This window comes from Rhincodon typus, chromosome 13 (assembly GCF_021869965.1).
Source record: "Rhincodon typus isolate 14 chromosome 13, sRhiTyp1.1, whole genome shotgun sequence".
NCBI classification, from domain to species: domain Eukaryota; kingdom Metazoa; phylum Chordata; class Chondrichthyes; order Orectolobiformes; family Rhincodontidae; genus Rhincodon; species Rhincodon typus.
In genome coordinates this window covers 53,477,727-53,496,667 of record NC_063344.1, presented here as the reverse complement: position 1 = coordinate 53,496,667, position 18,941 = coordinate 53,477,727, and the positions used below count along the sequence as shown (strand labels likewise).

At 39.9% G+C, this 18,941-nt stretch overlaps 1 protein-coding gene across 11 annotated transcripts in view; it reads left to right on the top strand.

Moving 5' to 3' along the window:
- The window catches only part of nmnat3 (nicotinamide nucleotide adenylyltransferase 3), a 65,340-nt gene that overhangs the window by 33,691 nt on the left and 12,708 nt on the right, over positions 1-18,941 (top strand). For 3 of the 11 annotated variants that reach the window (XR_007263550.1, XM_048604726.1, XM_048604727.1), the window contains one exon: positions 14,638-14,747. Coding sequence is in view for 9 of the 11 variants with exons in the window: in XM_048604726.1 (XP_048460683.1) it covers positions 14,638-14,747 (110 nt within the window). In the remaining 2 variants the exon portion in view is untranslated. Of the gene's footprint in view, positions 1-14,637; positions 15,307-18,941 lie in introns of those variants that run through there. The other 8 variants (XM_048604721.1, XM_048604720.1, XM_048604719.1 and 5 more) reach the window with 6 other exon arrangements.

Below are 18,941 nucleotides of genomic sequence, written 5' to 3'. Positions count from 1 at the left end.
CTTCGGCCCAACTGATCCATGCCGACCAGATTTCCTAAACTGAACCAGTCCCATTTACCTGAGTTTGGCCCATATCCATCTGAGCCTTTCCTATCCATGTACCTGTCCAAATGTCTCTTAAATATTGTAATGGCACTGGCTTCCACCACTACTTAGGGCAGCTCGTTCCATATGCGTATCACACACTGTGTGAAAAAGTTGCCCCTCGGGTCTCTTTTAAATCTTTCCCCTCTCACCTTAAAGCTATGCCCTCTAGTTTTGGACTCCCCTACCCTGGGGAAAAAAAAAACTTTGTCGAAGGAAGTATGGATGCCATTGAGGCCAGCATTACAGGACATCTCAAAGCACCTTTCAGCTCATGAGATACTTTTAAATTGTAGTCGACGAAATGCAGTGGGCATTTTTTTTTATATGGCAAAACCCCATAAACAGCAAAATGATGATGGCCAGACAATCTGTTCTTGTAATGTTGCTTGAGGGATTAATGTTAAAGCGACATTGGAACTAACTTCACTGCTCTTCTTTGCAATAGTACCATAGAATTTTTGACACACACCATTATCAGGTTATAGAGCTGGAAGAAGTTTCAGAGATATGGATGAATGAGGTCTTTGAAGCATTTGAATGCAGATCATGTGATATTTGGCTATCTGTTGAAGAGCACAATAATTTCCTTTTGTTTTAAGTCCACATCTCTTATGCTATATAGGTTGCTCATTGAAGTCTGCATTGTCATCTCATGAGAGCACAATCCTTGCCACCAGAGCTGTAGAGAGCAGCTGAAGGAGGAGAAGAAGGCAACTTAAACAGTCTTCTTTTTGACCAGGCAGTGCATGATTGGCAAAATGGCCTATTAATTGTTGAGGATGCAGTAGGAGGAATGGTCCCTGGAGACACTGAGCGGGGATGGAAGTGGTTACAGCTTCTGCTGTGGGCCCTACTCCTCTTCTCAAGCTAATTTTGATGCTGCAGAACAACCACGAGGACATTAAGGAATGCAAGGCTGTGAGCGAAATCCTTAATGTGAGAATCAAGGATCGCCACATGGCAGACCCTCACTGTAGACTTTAATTTTAAATTACAGTGCAAACTTCCAAACCCATTATAATTCACTAATAGCCAGAGAAAGTTGTTGAGCAACGAACATGCTGATCCTTTTAAATAGTACAGCCTCGAAAATAACCTTTGTGCTGTTGCCTACTTCAGCTCTGCAAGGTAGAGAGGGCGGAGACTGGAGCATTGATGTTGACATTGATACTACTGGATGAAGTTAATATTATCCATTGACATTACCACCTGTTTACACTGCATAATTGGCACACAATCCTCGTGCCATTGCTACTGACGTACCCAAGAATGGACCTGGCAAAGAGCAAGATCGAAGTGTGTACACATAGCCCAAACACAATTCTGGATGCAAAATGGCACCTGTAGCAGTGAAGGTGCAGGCACTGCAGAACCCATATCTGCAAACTAATAGTTCAGTGACGTAACTGTTATGCTGCTGTAACTACTTTTAAACCAGACTTTCTTCCCTTCCCTTTATTTATCTCTTTGAATATAATCTAATTCTATTTTGCCCTATCTCCTTTACCATCATTCCTCTGTGCCTGATTGGTTGGGAAGATTAACTGTTCATTAAATCCCAGATGCATTGTTGCCACCTCAGTGCCATTATCAATTCATAACTTCCAATAGTCTGTGCCACCAAATTATTTTGAGCTAAAGGTTGAGAGAAATGATTTAGTTCATAGGGTATGACCCTCTCCAGTACCTTTGAGGACTATATGTTCATTGTGTTACTACAGTGAGGTAGGAGCACTATTGTGCTGATTGCTGTGAAGCAATTTTATTTGTTGCGGTGATTTGTTTGTGTCAAAGATGGTTTTAGACATCTGGAATGATTAAGGAGAGAAAAGATGTAAATGGAACAAATGAAGTTCATGTGACAATTATCCAGCTGTTCTTTCCTTCCCTCCTATTACATGCTAATACACACATGACTAATCTGATAAGAAGTGCATTTGGCTGGGGATATGTATAAACTGGAGGTAAATCTAGGCAATTGATTCAGTTTTGCAGAGTCTTTATTCACAGTTTTAATCCCAACAGAATTTTTTTATTCAGATATCTGTGGGAAATGATGGCGTTTGACTCTCATTACAAGCCACCAAATTGTTACAGTTGTTGCACAGAAAAAACTGTGTACCTCTCTCCTTTAAGAGATATGAACCTGCGTGAACAGAGCAGACGATGTTGTAGCTTTCCAAACAGTCAGATTAAATAATCCTTTCCAAGATATGCATTATATGAGCAAAAAAGTGCAGATTGGAATACTGAATTCAATGTAAAATCATTTGCAGTAAACAACATGAAAAGAAGTAAAGAAGAATGGGGTTAAGAGGGAGACGAACAAAAAAAAGAATTTAGATCTCGAACAATAATTAAAATCTGAAAAACTGAGACTCTGCCTTTTTTAAATATAATTTTCCATGAAAAAGAGACAGTTAATAAATACAACATAAAAGTCAATTTTAAATGACACTGTTTGAATAGACTAGATGTCAAATCTCTTGGTGAGGTATGAACTTAATGAAATTTGTGGAGGAGCTGGGAAACTTCCTAATTTCTGCATTTCTTCATGCAATCATCAGAGGTTGCTCTTTGCTTAACTGCTTAATATTGATGAATGTTGACAGTTCCACTGTCAACTTCCTGCTGCAAACTCTGGAATACAGTGCACAAACAATGATTTGACTCAAGTGAACAGTGCTGGTCTGACTTTTGCAGTAATTTAGTCCTATATACTATATTGACCATTAGAAACCGGAAAATTGGATCATGGTTTCATCCATGAGTGTTAAGTTTAGATCAAGAATGCTTGAAGGAAATGAGATAAAACTTGTTGGATTGGGACCGAGTGCTTTGATCGGATCCTGTTTAGAGTCATAGAGCTGTACAGCATGGAAACAGACCCTTCAGTCCAACTCGTCCATGCTGACTAGATATTCTGAATTAATCTAGTCCCATTTGCCAGCATTTGGCCCATATCCCTCTAAACCTTTTTCTTTCATATAACCCATCCAAATGTCTTTTAAATGTTGTAATTGTACCAGCCTCCTCCACTTCCTCCGGCAGCTTATTCAATATCACACCACCCTCTGTGTGAAAAACTTGCCCCTCAGGTCCCTTTTAAATCTTTCCTCTCTCACCTTAAACCTATGCTCTCTAGTTTTGACTCCCCCACCCCAGGAAAAAGATCTTGCCTATTCATCCTATCTATGCCCCTCATGATTTTATAAACCTCTATTATTTCACCCCTCAGCCTCCGCTCCAGGGAAAATAGCCCCAACCTATTCAGCCTCTCGCTATGGCTCAAACCCTCCAACTCTGGCAACATTGTTGTAAATCTTCTTGGAAACCTTTCAATGTCCTTCCTATAGAAGGGAAACCAGAACTGCACACAGTATTCCAAAAGTGGCCTAACCAATGTCCTGTACGGATGCAACATGACCTCCCAACTCCTTTACCCAATGCACAGACCAATAAAGGCAAGCATACCAAATGCCGCCTTCACTATCCTATCTACCTGCAGTTCCACTTTCAAGGAGCTATGAACCTGCACTCCCAGGTCTCTTTGTTCAGCAGTGCTCCCTAGGACCTTACCATTGTGTATAACTCCTGCCCTGATTTGCCTTTCCAAAATGCAGCACCTCACATTTATCTAAATTAAACTCCATCTGCCACTCCTCGACCCACTTGCACATCTGATCAAGGTCTGGTTTTACTCTGAGGTAACCTCCTTCACTGTCCACTACTCCTCCAATTTTGGTGTCATCTGCAAACTTACTAACTCTACCTCCTATGTTCACGTCCAAGTCATTTATAGAAATGACGAAAAACAGTGGACCCAGCATTGATCCTTGTGTCACACTGCTGAAAAGCATTCCTCCACCACCACCCTCTGTCTTCTACCTTCGAGCCAGTTCTGTTTCCAAATAGCTAGTTCTCCCTCTATTCCATGTGATCTAACCTGGCTAACTGGTCTATCATGAGGAACCTTGTTGAACACCTTACTGAAGTCCATGTAGATCAGGTTTATTGAGATAATTCGCACATTTTGATTTTTCTGTCTCCTAAATGTTAGTTTAGTTTGGAATTCATTCATTACCACTATAATTTTCTCCCATTTTGTTCCACTTTTCTTGCAAAGCATATCCCTATTGCAACAGTTGCAATCAGGATTTAAGGCAATGTGACCTGTATTAGTGGCATTCCATCACTAGCCAGCAGAAGGCATTTCTCTTTATGTAAACTTGAAGTCATCCAAAAAAACTGGTCTGCTCTAACTTGCACAAATTCACATTCATTGTCCACTCCTCATTATAAGCAGCCCCTCAATATTAAAATTCTCCAGCTTCAAGTCTTTTCATGCTTTCTCCTGCCCTTATCTCTAACCATCTCCAACTCTTTAACCCCGAAAGATATCTGAATTCCACTATTACTGGTGTCTTGCTAATTTTAATCGCTCTAGCATTGGTCGGAGTGCCACTAAAAAGCCACCCTGATCGCTAGAATGTATTCCCTAATCATCACTCTCTTCTAAAAGATGTTCCTTTAAATCTACCTATTTGACTAAATTGCCTTTACCACCTTATGTAATTGAATTTCAACTTTTTTTTTGACAATGTCCCTGTGAACCGTCTTGGAATGTTTTATGACCTTAAAGACCCTATAAAGTCAGGTTGTTGGTTCCACAGCGTAAGGCCTAATTTAACTAAGTCTTACCCATTTATTTTCTTTCTCCTTCACCGTCTGGTCATGGACCATGTCAGAATAAAACAAAGATCTGCGGATGCTAGAAATCTGAAGCAAAAACATAAGTTGCTGGAGAAACTCAGCTGGTCAGATGAAGAGTCACCAAACTTGAAAGATTAAATCTGCTTTCTTCCCAAAGATGCTGCCAGACCTGCTGAGTTTCTCCAGAAATTTCTGTTTTTGTTACAAGCTGCATTGGGTTCTTCAAATATGTGTCAAGGTCCTTTGTATTATAATATTACCCAGAAATTCCATTGTTTCCCTTACTTTAGAACGTGATTACCTTGGCTTCTGGTGCAGTAAAATATTTCTCATGTTGCTTTCTATCACATTTGTAACGAGGTCACAGCCATTTTCACGGAAAGGCTATTTCTTTACTGTCAGTTTCTGTTCTGTGTTTTTTTAGCCCTTTATTCCTTGCATTAGTTTTCTGGTTCCCAAATATCTTTAGTTTTTTACTGGACTTGGTTACATTTTGCATTTGTGGGTTGGTAATTATTGACTGTTGTTTAAATAACGACAGCCCCATAACTTTTCCTCTATTACTAAGAACATAATGTAGAGTATTCAAAACTAATTTAGAACAAAAATGATGGAAATAATTATCAATTAATGGCCTAGATCTTCCGGTCAGTGACAATGCTAGATGCAGTACTTTGCAAAAAGTTGTTTCTTTCTCATTGGACAATATTGCCCATTTCATCTGGAATCTCTTGACGTTGGCCAAAGCATAAACAGACTTGGGCACAATTTTTGTAACTGTGCTTTTTGTGACCTTTTGGAGTCATGTTTTCTCGGATTTACGTAAACATAAACTGCTGCTTATGGTATGTTACTGTGAATGTCACTGAAAACACTCGGTTGAAATTCTGTCCAACTGGATTAAAAGGGACTTAAGAATCTCCTTGTTTAGAATGCAGACTTCCAAATTCTTTAGTAAGGTTTAATAAGGAATATTTCCTTCATTATTAACTGTTCAAATGTCACAGCCATAAGATTTTTTTGTAAGAAGTTTGGTGGATGATGTGCAATCTTTTTAAATCAGATGAGGAAAACCATTTGTTGTAATGCAAAGTATGTCAGAAAAAATTGTAAGAATAGAATTTCACTGTGTTAATAACATTTCAAAGTAATAAGATTTACTATAGTATGTGAACCAGTAAATCAATTTCTCCATCAACTTTCCAAAACATCTTGTACGGCAATAAATCAAATGTGCTTAGAGAAATTAGAATGATGTGTTACACGATGTAAACTCACAATCTAAATCATGGAAATTTAATCTGGAGAAGATGACTTTTTTGAACATTAGCTTTTTTTTTACTATGTGCAGGTTAAAGTGCTTAATGAAGCATAAGTGGCAATAACCACACAATCTATTCATTATATTACTTTTATATATTTTTTATGAACACTGATAGGATACTAAATGTATCTGTGTTCTTTAATGAATTCACTTTTGAGTTTGTGATTATCCTTCTTCAAAATGGTCATGAGAAAACACTTTCACTGAGTTGGGAGCGTTAGGAACCACTGGAGCAGACATGCATGGATTTCCTCAATAACAGGCTGACCTTCACGTTCTCAAGACTTTCAAGGAGAGCTGTTGACTGGTAAAGTCACATGATTTGCATTTTTCTAATCTGCTGAATATGGGATGAGAAAAGCAATTAGAATTTCTGTTTTTAATTTATTCCTAGGATGTAGGCACTTCCAGCAACCTCAGAATTTGTTGTCCATCCCTAATTACCCCTTGAGAAGGTGGCGGTGCGATGAGAGGCGTGATTCATCTGTATAAATATCTATTTAAGTGGTTGGACTTTAAAATAGTGGCATGCATGTGTTACTTTTGGGGAAGGTTTATTTTTAAAAATTACTAGCTTAGATAGTTCTTCTGGAACAGTTACATAATCTAGAATGTGTTGGAGAACAGGGCCTGGAGTGATAACAAAAAAATTGTTTTTACTTTGGTAGGCTGTAACTGGAAATGTAAGCATTGCAGACCATTATCTTGTTTTTGTTTCAGAATAATCAAAGATTGATTTTAACTTAGTTTCCAGTCTCTGGATGTTCTTTGCGTGAAGTTTGGAGGAGACCAGACTGGGGTTGGGAGCAAATATAATTTCTCTCCCAGAAAGGAACTTAGGACAATTCAGGAAAAACCCCGTTATCTCTATGTTAAAGTTAAATTTTTGAAACTTGCAAACAAGAAATATTTGGTTAGAAATCTGCAGTTTATTAAAGGCTGAGGAAATCTGAACTTTGTTTCATGTGTATTCCTGTAAGGAGGTTTCGTTGCTCAGAGGGGAAAAAAGCTGTTGAGAATTTGTTCAGAGAAATTTGAAGATTTGATTTAATGGGGTAATTTCTTCCGACTTGAGTCTGTAAAACACAATGCTGGGAAATGAGATGAGACTTTGTTTTACAATGTGTTTCAAGATCTTTCCAATTATGTTCTATATTTAGTTTGTTTCTTCTGCAATAAATTTCTGTTCTGTTACTAAAGAATCCCTGTAGCCTTGAATGGTTATGTTTCAGGAATGACCACTATGTTAATTAAAATATCAACAAAAATCTATCGAGCAAGTTTTTATTCTGGAATCTGATTTGTGCAATAGTACCATTAGGGCGGCACGGTGGTTCAGTGGTTAGCACTGGTGCCTCACAGAGCCAGGGACCCGGGTTCATTTCCAGCCTCGGGCGACTGTCTGTGTGGAGTTTGCACATTCTCCCCGTGTCTGCGTGGGTTTCCTCCGGGTGCCCTGGTTTCCTCCCACAGTCCAAAGGTGTGCAGGTTAGGTGGATTGGCCATGCTAAATTGCCCATAGTGTTCAGGGAGCTGTAGATTAGGTGGGTTATAGGGGGATGGGTCTGGGTGGGGTGCTCTGAGGTTCGGTGTGGACTTGTTGGGCCGAAGGCCCTGTTTCCACACTGTAGGGATTCTATTCTATTCTAGCTGTGATCATAACAGTGGTGAATTGCCTCTTTGTACAGCTGCAACTCACATAGTGAAGGTGTTCGGAGACTGCTGCTGTTAAGTAGGGAAATCAGAATTAGGCCCAGTGACAATGAAGGAAAAGCAGTACGGTTTCAAGTAAGAATGAGATGTGACTTGCACCTTCATGGACCTGCTTCCTTTGATCTTCTAGGCACGAGCCATTGTGCGTGTGGAAAGCACTGTACAAAAAGCCTTGACAAGATGTTGCATTGTATCAGGTAGATTTTAGGGACTAGCTGAGGTACATTGAAGATGGAGGAAGTCAGTTGTATGATTGTGGTTGGACTGCCAATCAAATGAACTGCTTTGACGTAGGTACTGTTGAGCTTCTTAAGTTTTTTTTTAAACCTGCAAATAGTTTAAGACAACTGGGCAGCACTCAATCTCAATTGTAGGTGATGAACAAGCTTTGGGGAGTCAGGAGGCAAATTAATGACCGCAGAATTCCCAGTTTGACCTACTGTTTTTGCCACAGTAATTATGTGGCTGGACCAGTTCAGTTTCTGATCAGTTGTTGATGTGCTGGATCTGATGATGCTTATGATGATGGTTGTGTGGAGCTCAGTGTCACTCAACAGCATTACCATCATTGAACACCCTATTATCACCATCCTGCTGATTACCATTAGCCAGATACTCAACTGGACCAACCCTAAAGTATTGCAGGAACAGATCAGAGTTTGGCTATTCAGTGATGAACAATTTACCTGCGAATACCCCAAAGCCTGTCACTCAGACTTCAAAGTAAAGTCAGGAGTGTATTGGAATACTGTCAGTTTGCCTGAATGAGTGCAGCTCCAACACCAGTCAAGGGCAGATGATTAAATTCTCTTGTTGAAGATGGTAATTATGTGTATAATTGTTCCTTGCCACTGTTTACCTCCCGATTATTATCCAGATTTTTCTGGTTGAGGGAACACCTACTTCATTATCTGATGGTGGGAGAATTATTGATGAAGCATCTGAAGATAGTAGGGCATCAGACACAGCACTGAGAGACTCCTGTGGTGATGTCCTTGGACTGTGATGATTGACCTGCAGCAACCACAAATCATCATCCTTCTAAGTTTTGAAGGAGGGTCACTGGACCGGAAACATTAACTCTGTCTTTGCCCTTCACAGATGCTGCCAGACCTGCTGGGCTTTTCCAGCAACTTTGTTTTTGATCCTTCTGTGCTTGCTAGGATTCCAACTAATGGAACGTTCTCTATTCACAATACCAGTTGTTATGGTCTTGCCTCTGAATCAGAAACTTGTGAGTTAAAGTCTCTAGAAAGTTAAGCAGAAAATTTAGGTTGACATTGCAGTACTGCGGGTGTGCTGCAATTTCGGAGATGCAGTTGAGGTGGGAAACCAAGGCCTAATCTGACCACTAGTGTAAAAGGTCCTCGTGCGTTTTCTGAGGAAGAGTGAGAGTGTTCTGGCAAATATTTATCCTTAAGCTAACATCACCTAAAACACATTATCTGGACATTAGCACTTTTGGGGAATTTATTGTGTACAAATTGTCGATTACATTATCTTTAGTCTAACAATGATCACACTTCGGAAGTAGTTTATTGTCTGCAAAGTGCTTTTGAACAACTGGAGGCTGAACAAAGTGCTATATAAATGCATGATTTTGAAGTACTTCTTTCTTTAACACTCTTATGAGCCTAAACTAAATTTTTAATTACTCAAAGCGGGGAAGAATCTTACTAATTTGGACCCTGGTGTTATGGTGTGACCATTTTTCAGTTGCATACTTTACTTTTGCTTTGCTTAGCGAAACCAGTGTTTCATAATTCTTTCACATGATGTGGGTGTTGCTTGCTAGGCCAGCATTTATTACCCGTGCCTAATTGCCTTTGTGAAGCCCTTAGTAAGCAGTTACATTAAACTCCATGCATGATGGATCCATCCTCAGTGCTGTTAGAAAGGTAGTTCCAGAAGGGATGGTCATGTTGTTGTAAGTCAGAATGGTGTGTGCCAAGGAGGGGAATTGCAGGTGATCCTATTCCATAACATGCTGCTCTTGTCTTTCTAGGTGGCAGTGTTCCAAGCTTGGAAGGTGCTGATGGGGGAGCTTTTGTTTGTTGCTGCAGTACATCTTGTAGGTGGCACACACTGCCACTGTGTGTTAGTTGTCAATGGTGTGCCAGTCAACTGGCACTTTACCCTGGATTGTTTCAGGCCTCTTGAGTGATGTTGGAGCTGCACTCATTCAGGCAAACTGAGAGTATTCCGTCACACTCCTGACTTTACTTTGTAAATTGCGGGACAGGCTTTGGGGTATTTCAAGGTGATTTATTCATCACCAAAGTCCCAAACTCTAAACTGCTCCTGCAGTATTTCTAGGGTTGGTTCAGTTGAGTATCTGGCCAATGGTAATCGCCAGGATATTGATAATAGGAGAATAGAATAGAATAGCGGAGAAGTGCATGGGACTCTGAAAGGGAAGATGGAGAATCAGTTGGTGGGAGTAGGGATTCTTCTCAAGATGTCCTCACTTTGCAACCCTCAACCTCTTCTCCAATAAAGACAACTGAGAAAGCAACATTCTGACCAGCAGAAAAGTCAACCAAGTATCACAGCTTATAATAACTGCTGAAGGAAAGATAAACTGGTTTTCTTCAGATTTAAAGTGGGTTTGACTGTAGTGTACAGAGAGACAGCTCCTGAGCTGTGGAGATCAAACCACTTCTCTATCTATCTTGTTCCCAGATCCAAGCTGTTCAGTTACCTGAGAATCACCCTCATGGTTGTTGGCAGACAAAAGGCAGTTGTCTTCGATAACTGGTCACTAGTCCATAGATCAATCAACTTCTTGTCACCCAGTTAGTATCTGTACACCAAGATCCTTGGCTCTAGTTCATCTACAAGCCAAACTTCAAATACTGCTTGTTCAAACAGCTGTTTACACAGTGCTTGCTGTAAGTGTTAGCCTGCTTGCTTTTCAGAATGTGCAGCAATCCTTTAAAACACTGGTTCTAAGACAGTTCTTTCTAATTTCCACCCACAATTTTAAAACAGTGCAAAAATAAAAGGACAATCTTTACAAAAGAGCATTTGTTATCTTACAAGAGTATTATTCGTATAGAATATCTAAATTTTTATATATGCAGAATGTCTGTTGCTTGTTACAGAGTGGAAATGCACTTTAATACAATTTGTAAAGGACTCTGAGACATACGTTGTGAACACAATTATTGTCATAGCTTTCATTTTGGAATGCATTCTCGAGAGATCACTGGTGGTGCATGGAGTAATAACTCAACTTTTTTTACCTGCATAATTTATCAAATTTGATTGTGACCTAAGGGAAAAGGAGAATGTTTAAAAAAAGGCATCCATTTTGTAAGAGAGCATGCAGTGTCAATTTCTCTTAGGAATCAATATGGAAACTCTTTTTCAGAGAATTTTTCTGCGCAAGTCATTCCTAAGTTAAATCTCTTCAATAATACTATACAGTCTTTTCAATCTCCTCTTGGCTAAGGCAGAGTAAAATGTCTTTGTTCAGCCTTCTGTGTTTTATTTGTGCTGTAAACCTAAAGGGTATGCATTAAAATTATTATGTAGATCCTTTTTCAGAATAGGTTTGTTCTATAAATTGGCACTTAGGCATTGAGAATATTATTAATTTTCTTTGATAAATGCTTGCCTTTAATGAGTTAAGGGGATTAACTGTGCTTCTCTGAGGGAGAGGAAGAAATATGGAAACTATTTTCAGAAAATACTTTGGTCAGCAGCACTATTTCTTTTGTTAAGCAATTATGTTTTGAAAAGAAAGAAATTTCATGGTTTCTGTACTGGTGAAGTATTGTTCAAATTTATGATGTGGAATGCAGAACAGTCAGTAAGATTTTTTAAAGCTCCCAATTTTCTAAGTTAAATGATAAGTATTTAATTATGATGCTCCCAGTTCTCATGGCGAGGGCAGGTTTGTCAGGGGTCTGGCAGGAGACAGGTTTAGCCAAAACATGGATTTGACCCAGTGCTGTTGATCTAATTCTGGAACACATTAACCACTATCCAACTGAGCTAACCAACTCAGCAGTATGTTCCCATGTCTTCATAAAAATAACAAATAGCTTAAAATTGATTGTATTTGTTAACTGTTGATTAGTTTTGAGTCAATAAATGTGGAGCTGGAAAAGCACAGCAGGTCAGACAGCATCGAAGGAGCAGGGAAGTCAACATTTTGGGCCGAAACTTTTTCAGGACTGGGGAGGAGGTAGGGAAGCTCAGAAATACATAGAGGTGGGGTGGTGGGGTAGGAGGGAGGGTAGGTGAATGCAGGTATGGGGTTATTGTGGTCAGTCAGTGCAACGGGTGGAGCGGATAGGTGATTCAGAAGATGGACAGTTTGGGGGGAGGAGAGATTTTGAAGCTGGTAAAGTCAATGTTCAGGCCATTGGGCTGTAAGCTCCCAAAGCAAAGTATGAGGTGTTGTTGTTCCAGGTTATGTTTGGCCTCACTCTGATAGTGGAGGAGGCCAAGGATGGGCATGTCAGCAGTGGAGTGGGAGATGACCTAACCTCATCTACTGTATCCATTTTTCTCAATGTGGCCTCCCATATATGAGGGAGACCAAATGCAGACTCGGGGACTAGTTTGCGGAGCATCTGCGCTCTGCACACACCAACCAACTCGACCTTCCGGTTGCATCCACTTTAACACCCCCTCCCACTCCCCTGGTGACATGTCCATCCTTGGCCTCCTCCACTGTCAGAGTGAGGCCAAACGTAAACTGGAGGAACAACACCTCATATTTTGCTTTGAGAGCTTACAGCCCAATGGCCTGAATATTGACTTCACCAGCTTCACAATCTCTCCTCCCTCAACCTGTCCATCTTCTGACTCACCTATCTGTTCCACCCTTCCAACTGACCAACCACAATACACCCCTACCTGCATCACCAGCTTCAAAATCTCTTGGTGCCTGATAGCAATAATGTAAGTCTGTAACCCCATGGGAGATGGGCTTGACTTCACTTATGTGCTAGATACTTAAGGGATAAAGTGTTCTTTTAGATAAGACTTGAGTATATTTAACCTGCTTATAGAATAAAAGGTCTCCCCTGAGATTTCTAATTTCTGAAGATAAAGGGTGATAGGGGTTTACATCTCTCCTACAAGCAGCAGTTGATGTTGAATCAATACATTTTGTTGAATCAATGTTGAATCAAAACAGTACAGTTTGGGATTGATTGATAAATTTCTGTACACCAAAGTTATTGAGGCATATGTGCAAAGCTGAATGTATGGACTTTCATCACAGATCAGTGATAAAATTACTGAATAGTGGCGCAGGCTTGGGAGGCTATATGGTCCATTCCTGTTCAAATCTTCCATATATTTTCCGTTATTGTATAGTGACAGCTGATGGCTTTCACTCAAACCAGATTTTCCAACTGTTGAATATGAATAATGAGGCAACGTTATGGACAATGTTGTGCTTTACCTTTCATTCCCCTTACCTCAAACTTAAGGGTCAGTTTCTGTGACCTAAAATATATCACCCAATTAGGCATAGTGTGTAGCACCCCTGATCGTGAGAATCAGCAAGGAAATCATAAATTGCTGGAGAAACTCAGCAGGTCTGGCAGCATCTAGAGAGAGAAAGCAGAGTTAATGTTTTGGGTCCAGTGACCCTTCTTCATAATCCTTCTGAAGAAGGGTCACCCGACTCAAAACGTTAACTCTACTTTCTTGCTACGTGCTGCCAGACCTGCTGAGTTTCTCCAGCAATTTCTGATTTTGTTTCAAATTTCCATCACCCATAGTTCTTTGTTTTAAATGAGAATCAGTACATTATTTAACTCTACATGCCACCACAACAAAATCTAATTCTGATCTCATACGAACGCCGTGTATACTCTTTCTAAAAACAGTAAATAGATCACTCAGGGTCATTGTGACAATTGTAATGTTCTTCCTGGATCTCCACCTGAAATCAGCGAACTCAGCCCTGAATGCGAATCAGTCCTGGGACCTAATGACCTGTACAGCTCACTTATACACTAGCTTGTATTTTCTGTTACCGTGAGATGGGATTATCAACTCCCACAAAATGTACCTCTAAACCTTGGCTACCTTTTGTGAAGTTGGATAAGTTCTGTAGAAGTGAACTAGAGAGGAGAGGGTCTAAACAGCTGGAATAGAAGGAAGAGCTCTCTGCAGTTCAGTGTGGCAAGTCACCTTTGTGCCGTTTGGTTATTTTTTACAAACGAATTAATAAAAGGCATCTATTATTAGGAATACAGCCAATAGTCCTCCAAAGGTTTCATGGCCATTTAAAAATTAAAGCTCCCCCTCTGTCGCTTATAGCAATGCCTGGTATTGCAGATTATCAAGCATTACTTGCACCCATTATTATGGCGCAAATGTTGAAAAATTTATCAAAAGACTTATTTGCAAAATGCCTGTCCACCAAAGGACAGGTTATTTGTTTGCTCCCCCGTCACTATCGATAGGAAACCCTTAAAATGGAGAGCAAACCAGCTCCCATCAGTTTGTGTTCAACCAGGATCTGGCATAACCCGTGCAAAAATTTCGGCCCAGCTCTTCAATGACTGAACTATTAGGGAACAAAATCATGTCTTTCATACAGAATGCAGCCCATCAACCAGGTTCCCAGCTTAGTGACTATATCAGACCCTTGTGTTAGGCACTGTTGCAGTTTGTTTTACAGCACACTGTTGCATGTCATGTTATAATAGAATCTGTTGAACTACATTCTACCTATCAGTCTGAAACAGTTTGTCTTCCAGGTAAACATACTTTAACCAGAGATATTTGGCTTTCCCTAACGTGTGAATTCTGTGTTTATCTCTCTGCAGTTGTGCCAAAGCTAAAATTACTTTGTGGAGCGGATGTTTTGAAAACCTTTGACAATCTCAATCTATGGAAGGATGAACACATTGAGGAAATAGTTCAGAAATTTGGTCTGGTTTGTATTAGCCGTGGGGATGTAGATCCACAGAAGTTTATTTACGAATCAGATATTCTCTTTAAATATCGGCACAATATCCATGTGGTGAGGGAATGGGTGCTGAATGATTTAAGTGCCACTCACATAAGACGTGCTTTACGTAGAGGATGCAGTGTGAAATACCTACTCCCAGAAAGTGTCATTGACTACATCCAACAACACAATATATATACTGCCGAAAGTGAACTGCAGAATATTAATGAGATTCTGCAGCCATTAAAAGCTCAGCACAGCATGATAAATGTGTTAAATGATTAAAGTGTAATTGATAGTTTAGTTTGTTGGAGGCAACAAATATTTTGTAATTTGTAACAAAAAATGCTGTTTGAAAATGTCATAATGGTGTGGAAGAAATGAGTTCACGTTTTAACTGTATTTCTCTATTACCACCTGAAAGCAATGATTAAATTTTATTGGGTTTAATTAATGAGGCATTTTCCAATATTGAATTAAAGTCAATGGAGATAAAGAATTGCAGCAGAGAGAATGCTGGTTTGACCTAGAGGATACATATCAAAATAGTAAACTATTGCAGCCTTTTGAGTCACTGCGATGTTGTGAGAAAAAGGGAGGAAACTACAAAGTAACTTGCTATCAAGACATTAAGATGAGTAAATATAGAACTTTGCCTCTAGTTATCCCAACATTTGCACTAAATTCATTCTTTTTATACTTCCATGGATTATGGATATCACTGACAAGGCCAAAACTTGTTACCCATTCCTAATTGACTTTGAAAAGTTGGTGATGAGCTGCCACTTTGACTGCAGCCCCTCTGCTGTAAATGCAACTACAGTGCCGTTTTGAAGGGGGTTTCAAGATTATGATCCAGTGACAGTGAGAAAACAGTGGTATTTCTGAGTAAGGATGGTGTGTGGTTTGGAGGGGAGTTTCAGTTGGTTGTGTTACCATACATCTGCTCCCCTTGTCCATTTGGGTGATAGATGTCATGAGTTTGGAAGTTGCTGTCAAAAAAGGTTTAGTAAGTTCTCCCCAGTATATCTGTGGAGAGATATATGGCTGCCACGGGGGATGAGGAGTCAATGGATATGCTGAAATAGGTGAGAAGTCGTGAGTGCTACTAATGACCGAGACAAGTACATGCAGCAAGTGTCACCAGCTGCAGAAAGTTGAACTGTGGATTTTGGTACTTGAGCACTGGATGCAGTCAATGTGGCACATTTGTGATATTGAGAGATATGTCGATAGTCTATTCAGAGAGGTGGTCACTGCAGATTAGAAGTTTGGAACTAGAAAATGAATGGGTGACCACAGGGAATCTAAGAGGAATAGTCAGGTAATGCCCTGGGTTGAAGTTACCTGGGTTCCCACCTGCGCATTGACTTCTGTTTAGGATATTAGTTCCTCAGCAGTGTACTGTCAGAGCCAATTTAATGCACGAAAGGGGACTATATTGTACAGATGAGGGGGGAGAACAAGAAAAGAGCAGTAATGATAGGGATGTGCTAGTTAGGAGAACATACAGATGTTTTTATGGCCATAGATGTGAGTCCAGGATGATATGATGCATCCCTGGTGCTGTGGTCAGACACCTCACAGTGCAGCTGCAGGTCATTCTTCTGGAGGATGGTGAATAGTTAGAGCTTGCAGTCCACGTTGGTCCATTGACTTGTGTAGGAAGGGGTTGAGGTTCTGAAAGCAGATTTCAGAGGCCTAGAAAGGAGATTAAGCAGGACCTCCAACAGCATTAATCTCAGTATTACCTCTAGTCCTATGTGAGAATAGGCTCAGGGGAATTGACAAAATGGCTGGAAATCTAGTGTAGGAGGGAGGGCTTTAGATTTTTTGCAGCTTCTGGGGAAGATGGAAAGCACCTCACGAGGACATTTAGTAGGCTGTTGGAGAGGATTTAAACTAGAGTGGCAGGAGAATGAGAACTTCTGGGCAAATGCGGGAGCAAGGAATGGGAGAGAGAAAACACGTGAGTGACTCATAGATTATTAGGCAGGGTAGAGGAGGGAGAAAAAGGCTGAAGCAGTATTATTAGTTGAAGAATCAATCATAGCTGTGAGGGAAGAGAGTATAATAACTTATCAAATAAAGACAAATGAGGCTATATTTGTTACGCTCAAGAATAAAATGGAGGTAACCACCGTACTACATGTGTATATAGATTTCAGGTAATGGGAGGGAGTCAAAGGAGCAAGTAGGTTGACCCAAATTTGAGTGCAAACACAATAGGGCACTAATAGTTTGAGATTTCAACTACTCTTGGATCAGTTAGGTAATGAACAGTGTGAATGGAACAAAGGGTACAGAATTCTTAAATTGTATTCAGTAGTACTATTTTCAGCTAGTGTGTAATAAACCCCATTGAATGACTGTGCAATTCAGATTTAGTCTTGGAAAATAAATCTGGGCAAGTGGTGAAATATCACTAAAGGGACCACTTTAGAGATAGTTACCATAACCTTGTTAGATTTGGCATTATTATGGTAAAAGAAAAGAGTAGAACAGGAGTAGAAGTTCTAAATTGGAGAAGAGTCGATAAAGGGGAACCAGCAGATGTAGCATATTTAGATTTTCAGAAGGTCTTTAATAAGGTGCCATGTAAAAAGTTATTGTACAAAATAGGAGCTAGTGGTATTGGGGGCAATGTATTAGCATGGATTGCGGATTAGTAAACATATAGAAGACAAAGTGTCAGGATTACTGGATATTTTTCAGGCAGCACAGATATAACTCATGGAGTGCCACAAGGATCAGTCTTAGAGTCTTAATTATTTATTATCTATCTTAATGAGGAGAAGAGGACAGTGTGTAATGTATGCAGATTTTTCAGTGGTACAAAAACAGTTGACAGGGCATGTTGTGATGAAGATATAAGGAATCTGCAAGGGAATATAGTTAGATGAATGAGTGAGCAAAAAAAACTTGGTAGAAACAAAATCCCATTTCCTCTAGTTGAGATATCAGTTACCAGGTGATGGGTAGAGGATTAGAGAGGACCTGAGAGAAAAGCATTTCCACCCAGAGGTTGATGGGTGTCTGGAATTTATTGCCCAGCTAAGTGGTTAAGGTGGAATCCCTCAATGCATTTAAAATGAACTTCAAACTGCACCTGATCTCTAATGTTGGAAAGTGTGACGTCATGTGCTTTGGTAGGTTGAATCATTAGACCTATTATTAAATAGAGAGAGACTCGAAAAAGGTGCAGAACTGTGTAATCAGGTGTAATTGAAACACAAAAAATTAGCATGAAGGTGCAGCAAATAATTAAGACAACAAATGGAATATTGTTCTTGATTGGGAGTTGGAGTTTAAAAACAGTGAAACCTTGTACAGGTGAGGTTGTATCTGGAGTACAGTGTATAGTTTTGGTCTCTGTTTTTAATAAAGGATATACTGGCATTGGAGGCTTTTCAAAAGCGATTCACAAGACTGTTCTTGGGATGTAGGGGTTGGCTTATAAGCAATGGCTGAACTAGTTTGGGCCTTTATCCTTCAGAGTTTAGAAGAATGAGGGGTGACCTTATTAAAACATACAAAATTCGGAGGGAGCTTGCCAGGGTAGATGTTTAGTAGATGTTTCTATCAGTGGAGTAATATCAGACCATGGGACATAGTTTTAAATAAGTGCCTCCTTATGTAGTTGATGCAAAGGAATCTCTCCTCCTAGAGGGCATTGAATGTCTAGAATTCCCTATTCCAGAGAATTATGGATCATTGAAAGTATTAAAGAGGCAGTAGATTTTTGAAATATCAGGGAGCTTCAGCTGGCTCAAAAGAAAAGTTGAGGCCTCGGGCAGATCAGCCATGATCTTGTTGAATGACAGGATAAGCTTGAAGGGCTGAGTAGCCCACGCTTCCTTATATCTCTTATGTTCTTATTACAGGAAGGACGTAATTGATCTGCTCTGGGGGAGTACAGGAGAGATTTACAAGAAGTTTGTAAAGGATTGTAAGTTGTATCTAATGAAGAAAGATTTGATTGGCTGGAGTTGTTTTCCTTAGCACAGTGGAGGCTGAGAGGTGACTTAATTGAGGGGCTACAATATTAAACAGGAAAGACCTATTTTCCCCTAACTGTGAGGTCAGTTATCAAGTCATTGGTAAAAAGATTAGAGTGGACACAAGAAACATCTTTTTTTCCACCCAAAAACTAGGGAGTGTCTAGAACCACTGCCCCAA